At 39.8% G+C, this 13,972-nt stretch overlaps 1 protein-coding gene across 2 annotated transcripts in view; it reads left to right on the plus strand.

Annotated features, from left to right (window-relative positions):
• DGAT2 (diacylglycerol O-acyltransferase 2) overlaps positions 1–13,972 on the plus strand; it is a 53,682-nt gene that overhangs the window by 37,552 nt on the left and 2,158 nt on the right. For both annotated transcript variants that reach the window (XM_074216908.1, XM_074216909.1), the window contains exons 5-7: positions 6,841–7,045; positions 11,141–11,315; positions 11,935–12,137. In XM_074216908.1, coding sequence (XP_074073009.1) covers positions 6,841–7,045; positions 11,141–11,315; positions 11,935–12,137 — 583 coding nt within the window. The remainder of the gene's footprint in view (positions 1–6,840; positions 7,046–11,140; positions 11,316–11,934; positions 12,138–13,972) is intronic.

Below are 13,972 nucleotides of genomic sequence, written 5' to 3' on the forward strand. Positions count from 1 at the left end.
ATTCAGTGAGTGATAGAATTAGTGAGGGAGGTCTTCCCAAGCATGACAGCAAGCTGGATAGGGAAGGCCTAGGGGAGGTCCAGTTCAGGTATTGTATGGAGTGAAAGGAACATTGGATTTGGAATCAGAAGACCTCAGTTTGAATCCAAGCTCTAAGAGCTACTTTGTATGACTTTGCATAATAGACTTCCCCTCCTTTGGCCTCAGATTTCCCCCCTTCTCCCCTACAAAATGAAGAAATTGAAATAAGATAATCTTTAAAATCCTTTACAACCCTTAGCCCAGATAATGGATAGAGAATAGCCCAATCTATCCTTGAATACCCATCAAAGAAATTCAGTTGTCAGAGGTGAGGTTGTGGGGAGTGACAAAAGAACTTCTTGACTCTAAGATTCCCAAATGCTGTTTTCTAAGACAATAGTTTACAGAACAGGTGCTAACTTGCTTTTGGTACAGGGTGTGCCTCCAGGGAGAGTTCCTTATACCAATGAAAACCCAGGTCCAGTTTAGGAAAAAAATGCCAAACATGAGCGACCACGAAGTATACTGGATAGAGAACTGAAGTGGAGCAGCTGAAGAATTGGTTTCAGATTCAAGAAGACCTTCCTCAGGGTGACCTTTGTACAAGTCACTTATCAGAAGTGCCATGGTCAACTTTGAAGGAATAGAAGAGGAATAATAGATTGAGGGATGGACCTAGAATTTGGAAGTTCTGGGTTCAAACCCCATACCAAACACTTGGATAAATAGAGCAGTTAAGTAATTGTTAGGAATATAAATGCAGCAAGGAATTGCTACTCTCAAGGAATTTCTAATCAGAGAAAAACATAAGGAGCATCTGCCAGGGGGAATGTAAAGAGGCAGCATGTCTTGTGGACAAGAGAAAAACTCATTTTTCAGAGTCCAGTGTCACAAGCACAAAGAGTGTTGCTTCCTTTTCTATTGGGGAAGACTAAGAGTCCTTGGAATGCTGAACACACTGGTTTCCTGAAAGGGACATTATAACATTGGTGTCCTCCCTTTTCACCCTCATAGTGATCCTCATTGGGGTTCAAATTACTATGGATGAAGCATTCTTTCAGACAGTGTTGAGTGCCTTGTCCTTGGAGGTCCAGATCCTATAGAACATCAGGTGATTCTGGACTTCCACCTTCCCCTGGCAAGGCTGTCCGAGGTCCTCCCACCTGGTCTGGATAGTAGTAGATATCAGGAAGAAACTCTAAGGTCCCCTTAGGTAGGAAGTCATTTCCTGCTAGGCTCTTGTAGAGACTTGGAGTACTTTTCCTTAATAGTTTGTCCCCTGTCCCAATGTCCAATATTCTGAGGACAATACTGGACATTCATAGAAAATCCAAAGATTTCTAACCTTTTGAAGTTCAGAGGGGTGGAGCAAGGAAGAGCCAAATGTTCTCTCTTCTCAGGTTTTAGGGCTTGACTGAAGTTGCTCTCTCTTCTAGACTCACCTGCCACTTAATACAGATTCTGAACTAGTTTGTTATTGGTTATTCATGCCCCACAAGACAACTTTCCCCAAGTCCTCCTGGACTTCCCATGAATAATTGTGTCATTTCACCTAACAGGCTAAAATTATTTTGTTCCTTCCAAATGCATTAAGTACTTTTTATACCCAGTTTAACACCCTTGCTGCATTCAGAAGAGGGAGTCTTGTCTGATAAAAGTGTCGCAGTATAATGCCAGCATCTTGAAGGCTTAGTCATCTCAGTCAAAGGTTTTCTTGGCAAAGGTCCTGGAAGGGTTAGCCATTTCCTTCTCCAGTCCATTTAACCGATGATAAAACTGAGAAGCAAACAGGGCGTAGTGACTTGTCCAAGATCCACAGGCAATAATAAGTGGGTCTGAATTCAGGAAGAGTCGTCTCCCTGACGTCAGGTCCCAGGCTGTATCCATTGTGCCCTCTACCTGCCCTATGTGCCCTGCATGCACAGTGTCAGTGCTTAATAAATGCTTATTGATAACAGAATGCTGATCAAGGCAGTGACCAGGAAGGATTCCTGAGGCACTCTGGAGAGAGAAGTGATGAATTCATGATGCTGAATCAGACTTAACCAATGTGCATTTGTTCTCTTTCTCTCTCTCTCTCTCTCTCTCTCTCTCTCTCTCTCTCTCTCTCTCTCTCGTTGGTTTGATTTTAGGTGGGATGGGGTTAATTGATAAATTCACTTAAACCTCTACTTTTGTATTTTTCTGTTTCTTTGTGACCTTGAATTAGTCATTACCTATCTCTGGGTGTGTGGGTAAGGGATTGGAGCAAGGGTAAATGATCTCAAAATATCCTTCTAGCTTTAGATGCTAAGAGCCTTTTAGCTCTTTTGTTCCTCAGTTTCTCCAACTGAAAAATGAGAATAATAATGGCATTTACCTTCCATAGGGGTTGTGAGAATAACTGTACATTTGGCTGCCTGAGGCCTTTTTGTTTATTTTATTTTTTTGTAACCCTGGACAATTTCATGTGATTTCACTGGGTTTCAGTTCCTCATCTAAAAGATAAAGAGATTGGACTAGATGGCAAGTAATGTCCCTTCTAACTGATTTTTTATCTTTGACTTGTTTTCTTCCACCCATTTCATCATTCACTAATATTGTCCTTAATTGCAGAAGAACAACATCAATTTATGGGATTTCTAAGCTTATATTCATCATCCTTCAAGCATTTCTGAGAAATGTGGGATTCTTTGGGATTTTGTTGCCATCAACAGTTTAATAACAGCTTATAGCACATGAAAAGAGCAATGGATTGGGATTCTGAAGATGTGGATTTAAAATCAAGCCCCCCGTCCTCCATTTGTTAGCTTTGTGATCTTAGGCAGTCATTCAGCCACACTGGAATTCTGTTTCTTTATCTGTAAAATGAGGGGGTATAATTAGGTCACCCTTGAGGTCTCTAACTTTGTGATACCACAGTGCACTGAGCACTGCACTTGGAAGCAAGAGGATAAGACTTATGTCTGCCTCATTTTCTCCATCTGTAAAATCGAGGATAATAGCATCTGCCTTACATGGTTGTTTTGAAAATAAAATGGAATAATATGTCACATGTTTAGCATAGTGCGCAGCACAAAGCTCTTCTCTTCCCCTCTAGATCTGAATTCTCTAATGCTGTTTTATAGGATGTTAATACAGTTAACTAACCTGCTGTATCTTAAGAAATGGAGAAACTGCACCCCATGATTCCTCCTGCTCAGGAAGGGAAGTGACTTGTCCAGGGTCCCACAGTTTTGAGTTTGGGAAGAGGGACTTGAATTTGCATATTCATTCTGACTCAAAGATCAAGATTTTTGTCGTAGACTGAGCTTTCCCTCCTGGGTATCTTCATTGTGCCCAGCCCTAGGTTCAGAGCAGCTGGGAGAAACAGTCACAGCTCATTCAACTACAGAGTTCAGTTTGGTTTAGGGAAACAGCAATTTTGTGTTCAGCATAGTGTTAATTTATTATTATTATTATTATTATTATTATTATTATTATATAGACACAAGTGAAATATTCAAATAGTAAGTGCCACAAAAATGCCAAGAAAGGAGAGAGTTGTATGGGCTAGAGTGGTACAAGAGAGAAGTGGGAAGGAGGGGATCTTGAAGGGATAGATAGGATTTGGATGGGAAGAGAGGAGAAGATATTCCTAGCCAAATCATTTTGCCAGAATGTGAACTTTTTATTTTCTCCAACATTTGGGGCTTCAAGGTTTTCTAAGAGAACAGGCAACCTCTGCCATAGGCAATACAAATATTTTTATCATTATTTTACTGGAAACTGAGACATAGAGAAGTCAACAGAATTTGCCCCCAAAATAGATAGCAAATGCAGAGCTCTTATTCCATTCCAGATATCTCCTATACCATATTGTCTACCAGGGAATGTGATGGTTACACCATCTAAAAGGATACTCCTCAGGACTCTTTTAAAAAGGGATTTCTCTCAGTGCAATTATAAATAGGGTTCAAGCTATAGGTAACTTCATAAGAATTATGTAGTTTTTGGGTAAAGTAAAAACCACCAGTGTGTTCTTTGACCAGTCCACTACTACAAAAATAAAGGTTTGAGACTTTAGATAAATTAGATTCAGAAGTTCCTTCTTCCTCAGTTACCTGATTGAAGTGAGCCTTACAAAAGCATTTGTGATAGTTTAGAATAGTGAGTGGCCTCTGATTCCTTGTGTCCCCAGCTCTAAAACTATTGACTCAGTGATCCTGAGGTTTACTTGGTTTCCTGCTAATAAGAACTGGAAATGGAATTCAGAGAAGAAGGTGTTCCTTGTAGATTATAGTGAAAATGGAATGCTTTTTTGGAAGAAGCAGAACTTGCAATGGGTGGTGTTTGAAGGTTGGATAGGAAGCATAGGGGTAAAAAATCAATCTCCTCTCCTCCAGGATATCCTCCTGAATAACCTGAACTCACATTAATATATCCTCCTGAATAACCTGAACTCACATTAATCCTCTCTTCTCCCAGTTCCCATAGCACTGAGAACTTTGACTCTAATGGAACACAGCTGGAATGGTACCCAAATAAAACTCTCAACTATAAGTAAATCAGATTTTAGAGTTTGAAAAGAACTTTTAAAATCATTTAGTACCACTTCTCGAGAAAAAGTGAATTGCCCAGAATCCCACCATGTGGAACTGAAACTAAGGCCATGGTGTTTCTGCTCTATGAGGAGTGCATGGTGTTGCTTCTTGGAATGCTAGAAAAACAGACAAGAACTAATGTTTGTAATTGCCCTTCAAGCAGTTGGTTCACTATGTGACCTTGGACTAGTCACTTCTGACTTCAGTTCTGGCTTCAGTTTTACCATCTGTGAAATGAAGATGATAATTCTTGCCCCTCTCTAACCCTGCTCATACCTCCCTCCCCTAGCAGCTAGGTTGCACAATGGATAGAACTGGGCTTGGAAGACCTGAGTTCAGAATTGGTTGCAGACAGCTGCTAGTTGGTAAAGCCTTGGCAAGTCCTCTGTTTGCTTCAGTTTCCTCATCTGTAAAATGGGAATAATAATCACAACTACCTCCTATGAGATAATGTTCATAAGGAACTTTTCATACCTATAAATGCTCATTCTTATTATTGCTTTGAGGAGCCAATGGAATAATTGGCGTAAAGAGCTTTGTTAACCTTCAAACATTATGGAAATGTCAGTTTTTGCTAATGTTATTTCACGGATCATCTAGACCAAAAAATTCCCTTCTACACAAGTATAAGACCAATTTTGATAAACCTTTCCAAGCTTAGCTAGCCTGGTGCTAGTTCACTTCCAGCTGGTACAGTTTCTGCTGTGCTGGCTCAACCTTCTTAGAATGCCGGGGCACTGTTATGACATGAGCATCTGAGGGTTATTTTCATTGAGCAAAAAGGGAAATAAGAGATGGTGTTGAGAGTAGAACCCATGGTCTTCCTTCCATTCCTGAGCTCAGTGAAAACTTTTTGTTGTTATTCTTTTTAGTTCAACTCAGTCAAACAGCAGAAGGTCCTTGCCTTCTTGTCCATGGCTTCTAAGCCAAGATCCAGGAAATCCTAGGCTCTGGGCCTTGTTTTTGCCAAGTACCAATTTAAAAATAAACATCACTTCTCCCACCCCCTGTCCCGAAGTGCTGCTTGTACTCCAGGCAAGAGACAGGGCTTTGGGATTGCAAGGAGCAGAGGCTGTCATGGATGTCATTGTCCACACTGAGACTCTCTGTCCCTTCCCCCTCATGTTTTTGAAAAATATAATGGCACCCTGGCCTTTGCCCCTGGAAGAGCCAGGTGAGAATGGATACTTTGGGGGATGGTCCCTGAAAAGGGCACGTGAGAGACACTGTCACTGCTGTGAGGCTTCTCCCAAAGTATCTGCCTCATTCTGGGGGTGGAGAAGTGGCTAAAGGTGAAATGATCAATGATGGTGTCTCCTGTCAAATGTAGCCTGGTCAGCTTTGTTTATAGTCCTTAACTGCAGGGGACCTTGAGGTCAGCTAGAACTCTAGGTCCTGATATGTTTTATTTTCCCTGGTCTGGGCTGGCACAAGTCACTGGGTTTGGCTTCTCCCTTCCCCAGAGACCTATTGTGGCCTCTAGCAATATCACATATATATAGTACTTTGAAATTTAAAAAGTACTTTTTGTGTATTATCCCATTCAAAAGGTCACAAAATAGAAAGACTATTAAATAGTCTTTAAAGGACTTTCCACTCAAAATGTACGATCTTATGGCTTGAATGAAGATACCAGGAGGCTTGAATTCTAACCTCTACATTTATAGCTACATGATCATGAATAAATAACTTACTCTAATACTATTTCCTCATCTGTAAAATGAGGAATGTAGTACTCTAACTATTCATCTTAGATGGTTATTGTAAAGAAAGCTTTTTATATAAACTGTTGTTGGGTAGGGGAGGAGGAGAAGGGATAGATAGAAATGAAATACAAGTGTTGTCCAAATATTAAAATGTTATTTTTATAATTATTTGTTTATAAATAATTATAACGGGTGCCAATATATTCAAAGACAGCCTGTGATTGAGAAAGAGAACAAAGGTAAATAAGATTCACATAAGGACAAGTAGTTGTTCTGTGTGGCCCCTTTAGGCAGAATTAGAAAGAGTAGATTAAAGTTATTGAGAATCAGAGCTTGGTAACATCCAGAAGAACTGTCCAATAATATAATAGATTCCCAAGAAGCATTAGGTGCTTAATATCACTAGAGGTATAGATTCCAACTGTGTGTCATTGTGGGGAGGAGATCCCTGAATTGGGTGGGAGATTGGATTAAGTGCTTTCTAGGTATCCTTTCCAGCTCGTAAGATTCTTCTATCTTTCTCTCCCTTTCCTGCCAACTCTTTATCCTAGCTGGTGAAGACTCACAACTTGCTGACAACCCGGAATTACATCTTTGGCTATCACCCCCATGGTATCATGGGCTTGGGGGCCTTCTGCAACTTCAGCACTGAGGCCACAGAGGTGGGAAAGAAATTCCCTGGAATCCGACCTTATCTGGCAACTTTAGCTGGGAACTTCAGGGTCCCTGTGTTAAGAGAATACTTAATGTCTGGAGGTAAGAAAATGAAAGGGCAGTGCATCCTTCTACATCCCCACAAAAGAACCCTAGATGGTTTCATCTTTTGCCTTTTCTCTCTACATACCTACCAAGTCCTACGCAGGGACAGGATGCTTTCAACTTCACAAGCCAAGGAGGAGCCTCAAACTCCCCCTGTCTGTAAAATTAGATCATTTGACTAGATGATCTCTGAGGTCCTTTCATCTCTTAAAAATTCCATTTAAGGAGTCATTTTCTAGTTTTTCCCTGTCCTGAGCCTATTGCTCTTTTGGGCTAGGTCACAAGAGCAGTATTATACAGTAGAAAGGGGATGGGATTTAGAATCAAATCACCAAGCTCCAAATACCAATTCTTCTGCTTACTGACTGGTATTCTTAAATTAATCACTTCGTCTCTCTAGAACTCAGTTTCTTTATTTGTAAATTAAATGTTTAAAATCTGTGACTTTTAAGGTCCATTCCAAATCATAGATGATCCTTCTTATTTTTGCCTACTAGTTTCCCCGATTTCCTTCAAGTCTCTACTAAAATTCTGCCTTCTATAGGAAGCTTTTCCTGTTCCCCTTTAATTCTAGTGCCTTATCTGTTACTTTTTTAAAGAATATTTTTATTTTGTTTTTCTCAATTACATATAGGAACAATTTTTTTTTATAAAATTTGAATTCCAAATTCTTTTCTCCCGCCTTTTGAGGAGACAGTCACTTTTGTATAGATTATATATGTGCAGTCATGCAAAACATTTTCATATTAGCCTTGTTGAAAAGAACACAGACCAAAAAAAAAGTCCCCCAAATCTCTGTTAATTATTTTCAATTTATCTTGTATGTAGCTTGTTTTACACAGTTGTCTGCATATTATCTTTCTCATTAGATGATGAGCTGCTAAAGAACCAAAATGCTCTTTTACCTTTATTTGCATCCTCAAAGCTTAGCATTGTATCTATCACTTAGTAAGCAATTAGTAAAAATTTACTAAGTCAGTACTTGGCATAAATATTGACAAAAGTCCCCTTGTGAAAACAATAACATCTCACATTGGGTAGTATCCAACTTCTGTGAACAAAATAACATTCTCTCTATAGATGGTAGTAAGGTAATATCTCCCTTTTACAAATGAAACTGAAGCTCAGAAGTTAAGTAACTTGTCCAGTGTCTCACAAATGGATATGTTAAAACTGGAATTTGTCTTCAGGTTTCCTGACTACAAAACTTAGGGCTTTTCCTACTCTGTGGTTCAGTTGCTTCTCAAAGGATAGTGGTCTTCCTGTGTTTTGTCTCTGGGGTCTCTCATCTCAGTTCCCAGCAGAAAAGCATTTTAAAGTACCTCTCTCCAGCCTCTTCTCCATTGAGAAGTCCTGGGCTTTTTCAGTCCCAGCCTCTCTAGCCCCAAAGGACCATCATAAGATGTGCTAGAAATCAGAACACAGATGTTTATTAAGGGCTGCTTGTGTGAGGAATCCAGTACTGGTCCCTTGGGGGAGAGATTTATCCTGGATTTAGATAAGATAGAGTCTTTGCCCTCCTGGCACTTGATCTTGTAAGGAAAACAAACAACAGGTATCACATCATTACATAATTAACAGTGTTCCAGAAAGGAGAAAACCAATTGTTATATGAGATCCTTGATTAAAAGGACATTACTAGGGGGCTGCTAGGTTGCACAGTAGATAGAACACCCACCCTGGAGTCAGGAGGAGCTGAGTTCCAATCTAGTCTCAGACACTTGATACTAGCCATGTGACCTTGAGCAAGTCATTTAACCCCATTGCCTGGCAAAAATGGTTTTTTAAAAAAGAGACTAAAGAATTGTTAGTGAACAGAATCCAAGAAGTTTCCCAACAAACCCATAATATGATTTTAGAAACTAGAACAGTTTCTAGGCTAAACAAGCTCAGTTGCCATATATAGTCCTGGTTTCCCCTAGATTTTCCCTAGCATTTGTCAAACTTAATTTGACCATTGAACACTGAGTAATGGAATATATTGTTGGAACCTATAGGTAGTTCTAATTTAGAGTAAAGGAAGGATTTCAAGGGTTTGAAATTATTCCTAAGATAGAGAAACCAGGGACATTTGAGTCTAAAATAATGGAAATGTGGCCTTTTTTATTGATGGTCTTCCTCTCTTGTTTCATCATTGTAATGTGAAGGTGACCTTGGGCTCTCAGAGGTTTTGCTAGCCAATCACAAGCTCTGGTGGATCCTGCAGGCTAAAAAGGCCTCCCTTCACTTTGGTCCTGGTAGCAGACTCTGACTTTAATTCCAGGCCTACCTTAATAGCCAAGTTCAAGGAGGCCCATAACCAGGCAGGCTTCAGGGTGTGTTAACATTTTCAACTATTGCAGCGTAAGGAAACCATATACTAATTGTAATGACATTGCCATCTTTGCTAGTGGAGAGCACTGTGCCAGAGAAAGTGCAGATTCCTGAAGACTTGGGTGTCATAGTAAAAAATGTTATCACTAATTTTGAAACATATATAATTTCATATTCCAGATGGGAAAAATAACAGTAATATTTTAAGGGAAAATTTTTCATATTATATGTAGCACTAGGGAACAAACCCTCACCAACATGGCCTTATAAAGTCCCATCTTTCTATGGCACTGTGTTCTAAAACAAATGAGATTTGACCGATCCACCATAATATTGTACAAATCATTCCGCTGCCCCCCAGTCATCAGTTTTCTCTTTTCTAAAATGGGGATATCTGCCTTGCCTGCACCAGAGAGGTTGTGACATTCAGTAAGATCATGGAGAAAAGATTAGAGTCATATGATAATTTAGAACTGAATCAAAACAAAGACATGACTTCAATCAGTACTCAAGCATTTATTAAACATCAACCCTATGTCTAGTACTGAATTGACAGACAAATGAAATCACTCTTATCCTCAAATACTTTATATTCTCTATTAGTGGAGAGAGAATAAACACATATAAAACATTGTCACAATAAAAAAATATAATACTTACTAAGATCACATAGGCAATATGTGTCAAAGCTGGAATGTGAGTCCCAAGCCTTCTAAAGTCATCCAGAGAGTGAAGCCTGGACGATGACCAGCTCAGGAGAATGTGTAGAGGGAGCTTCTTGGTCAGTCTCTGAGGTCCTCCCCAATTCTTGGAGAGTATGGAAGGAGCTCTGGATTTGTAGTAAAGGGATCTTAGTTTGAATTCTAATTCTGCAGTTTTCAATTCTAAATTTGAGGAAGTTGAATTTGCTGGAGAAGACTCCTTACATATCCCTGAATTCTTATTCTGATGCTGCCCCCTGCTGGCATTTTGAAGCACAAACATAATTGGCTCCTAGCTAAACTTTCCTTTCCAGAACTCTTGTCACAAGATTCAGTGGATGGATAAGCCATGGCTCAACTATCTCCCTTTGGCCAAACAAAATTCACTCAAGCCCACAGTTTACCGTGTACACACCTAATTTGATAGTAGTCGTGCCTACTTATTATCCATGTGAGTGCAGCCTAGTCTTTTCCTGAAGTTGTATCTTAGTTCCCTCATCTATAAAATGATGAATTTTATAATTATATCTGTATAGTTATGTAATTAGACAGTCACATGTATGAAATGTATGTCTGTATATTTATAAAATCTGCCTTACAGTTATAGGGAAGTGCTAAAAAAAATAATTTACTGTCATTACAATTAATATGTGATGAAATTTGGTTGTGTGGCAGAGAAAGTCTTGGTATCAGTAAGACCTGGGTTCAGATCTACCCTTTGACACATAGTAGTTCTGTAACCCACATTGGAAAAGTCACTTACTCTCTTAGCATCCTGAAGAGCTCTCTAAAACTTATATTCCAGATCAGTTGAAGATTTTTATATCAGGGGTGGGGGTAGATTCTACACAAAGAATTCATTGCCCTTCTGGAATCACAGAGCCATATTAAAAAAAAAATTATACCAGTGACATCCTCTTAGTGACACAGATCCCCCTTTGACTCTGCTTCTCTGTAAAAGAATGTTGTACCACTTCACAGAACATAGGGAAAGGAGTTTTACAAGTAGAATAGGTAGTCCTACCAGGCCTAGACAGTCACTGCTGACTTCCTCATTGATAGCTCTATTATGCCTCAGGTATCTGCCCTGTAAACCGAGACACCATTGACTATCTGCTTTCCAAGAATGGGAGTGGCAATGCTATCATCATCGTTGTTGGGGGTGCTGCCGAGTCCCTGAATTCCACACCTGGAAAGAATGCTGTCACTCTGAAGAATCGAAAAGGCTTTGTAAAGCTAGCCCTGAGGCACGGGTGAGCAGTCTGGGAGAATGAGGGCTTGACCAGGTTTGGCACCTATTTCTGAAGAATTAAAAAGAAGCCTCCTCAACTGTGCCACCTAATTCAAATTATTTCCCGTCTTTCAGCCTCGGTTTTTTCCTATATAAAATTACAAGCTTGGACTTGATAGCCCAAGGGACCTCTGAGAATTAAAAAGAAGCCTCCTCAACTGTGCCACCTAATTCAAATTATTTCCCGTCTTTCAGCCTTGGTTTTTTCCTATATAAAATTACAAGCTTGGACTTGATAGCCCAAGGGACCTCTGTAGTTCTGACGTTCTATAATTCCTTTGGTCCCTGCTACCACCTTGTGTTGAGTAGGATAAGAAAGATTATCTCAATTTTACAAGTGTGGAAACAGTCTTAGGAAGGATCATAATATGTCAGAGCTAGAAGGACTTTGCTTAGTATATGTAACATAGAAAAGACCTAAAAAAGGTCATCTCATTCACTTCCTGAGGCCAGGGTGGTGGTGGCAAGATGGGGGTTGTCCAAAGTTTATTTTTTATTGATATTTTTAGTTTTATTATGAAATGAATTTTGAAAGTGTAACAAAGCCTTGAAAGTTTCCTATGTACTTTCTTTTCTTCTAGGGCTGACTTGGTTCCTATCTATTCCTTTGGGGAGAATGAGGTTTACAAGCAAATAATTTTTGAAGAAGGTTCATGGGGCCGATGGGTCCAGAAGAAGTTCCAGAAATACATTGGCTTTGCTCCCTGTCTTTTCCATGGTCGGGGCTTCTTCTCTTCCAACACTTGGGGTCTTTTGCCATACTCTAAGCCCATCACCACAGTTGGTAAGTTGGATTGAAGACAGGGTGGGGGGGTGGAGCTAGTTGAACGAATTTCACAGCTCTCTTTGTCAGGTGGGAATGCTATTAAACTCAGCATTGGATTTCCTAGGATCTGGTCACAAAGCAGGAGAAAGTACAGAGTTCTAGCAGAGAGCCCTGAATTTGTAATCGAAAGTCCTGGGTTGAAATCCTACCCTTGTTACTTACTAGCCAGGTGGCCCAGAACAAGACATTTTTAATCTCTCTGGACCTCAATTCCTCATCTGTGAAATGGAGATAGACCTGGAGTTGGAGGATCCAGGTTCAAAGTCACCCACTTGGGTGGATCCTGTTATTTAACTGTATATAATTAGACAAAATAACTCCTGAGGTCCCTTTTATGTTGCTTTTGTACAACCTACTTCACAGGGTTGTTGAAGAAATTCTTTGTAGACCACCACAGCAATGTAAAGGAAAAACTCAGACTGGAGTAAGAGCTTCAGTGACATTCAGCCCAGCTTCTTGAAAGCAAAGGAGCAGGGTGGGGCCTGAAGCTAAATGTGGATCAGTAAACAAATTTTTATCAAGCTTAGAGCCAAGCCCTGGGAAGACAAAAGGCCCTCACAGAGACTATGACACTGGATTTGAGAAGAGAGCATTTCTGGTACCACTGAGGAAGGGAGAAAGGAGAATTAGGGAGTCAGAAGATTTGTGCTAATCCTGAGGTCCCCTGAAGATCCATTGTTACACAGATAGTCCAAATTGGAAGGGACCTTACCTTCTCTTGACCTCATTTTATAGTCACTTTTAAAAAGCCACAGATTCCTTTAATAGGTCCTCCCCTGCTTTGTATATTCTACATTCCAGCCAGACTGGACCATTAGGAGTTCTCCAAACCTTTCCTATGTCCTCTGGCCATCCATGTGTGCCATCTGCCATGCCTGGAATTTACTGCTTCTTGAAATCCTTTTCTTTCAAAGATCAGTAATAAGGTTGAAAGTGAGGACTCCTGGTCTCTCCTGCTACTTCTCAGGGTGGTATTCTGCTTTGTCACAAGTGATTTTCTCTTTCTGGACCTCAGATTTTTTTACCTCTAAAATGGATAACTTGCACAAAACAGCAATATGAACTGGTAGTACAAGTGTTATCCCTATTTTGTGAGCTTGGGGATGCCCTTAATCTCAGAGTAAGAAGGGATGTGACTTATCCTTGGTGACATTGTCTTTATGTGTATAACATGCCATACTTTTTTTTTGTATGCCTTAGTTTCTCCATCAAAAAAAAATGGTGAGCCAAGACTCAACTTCTTCTCACGCCCAAGAATAGTGTCCTTTCATTAGACCACAAAACCTTTCCAGTTCTGACATTATATAAATGAAAAGAACATTGAACAAGAGTCAGGATACCTGGATTTGGTGTTAGCTTCCACATTTCTAGCTGTGTTGGCCTCATTTTTGTCATTTGTACAACAAATAATATTCACATTAATGGCTCTATTTTGTAGAAAGTGCTTTAAGAAACATTGTAAAAGTAATAGCTTACATTCCTTTGGTGCTTTAAGGTAAACAAAAGATTTTCCTTTCAATAACCACAAGGATTTTTCTTATCCCTTTTTCACAGATGCAGAAACTAAGGCTGAGAAGTAAAGGGATTCCTCAGTGGCACCATGGCTATAAGCATTAGGGACAGGATTTGAACTTGGATTATTAAAGTTTAGCACTAGAAAGGATCTTAGAGGTAATGGGGTCCAACTCTTCATTGGACAGTTGAGAAAAAATGGCCAATTGACTTTGTCCAGGGGTACCCAGATAGTAAATGACTAGATTGGAAATTTAAGTTTAGGTCCTTTGATTGCAAAG

This window comes from Macrotis lagotis, chromosome 1 (assembly GCF_037893015.1).
Source record: "Macrotis lagotis isolate mMagLag1 chromosome 1, bilby.v1.9.chrom.fasta, whole genome shotgun sequence".
Lineage (NCBI taxonomy): Eukaryota > Metazoa > Chordata > Mammalia > Peramelemorphia > Peramelidae > Macrotis > Macrotis lagotis.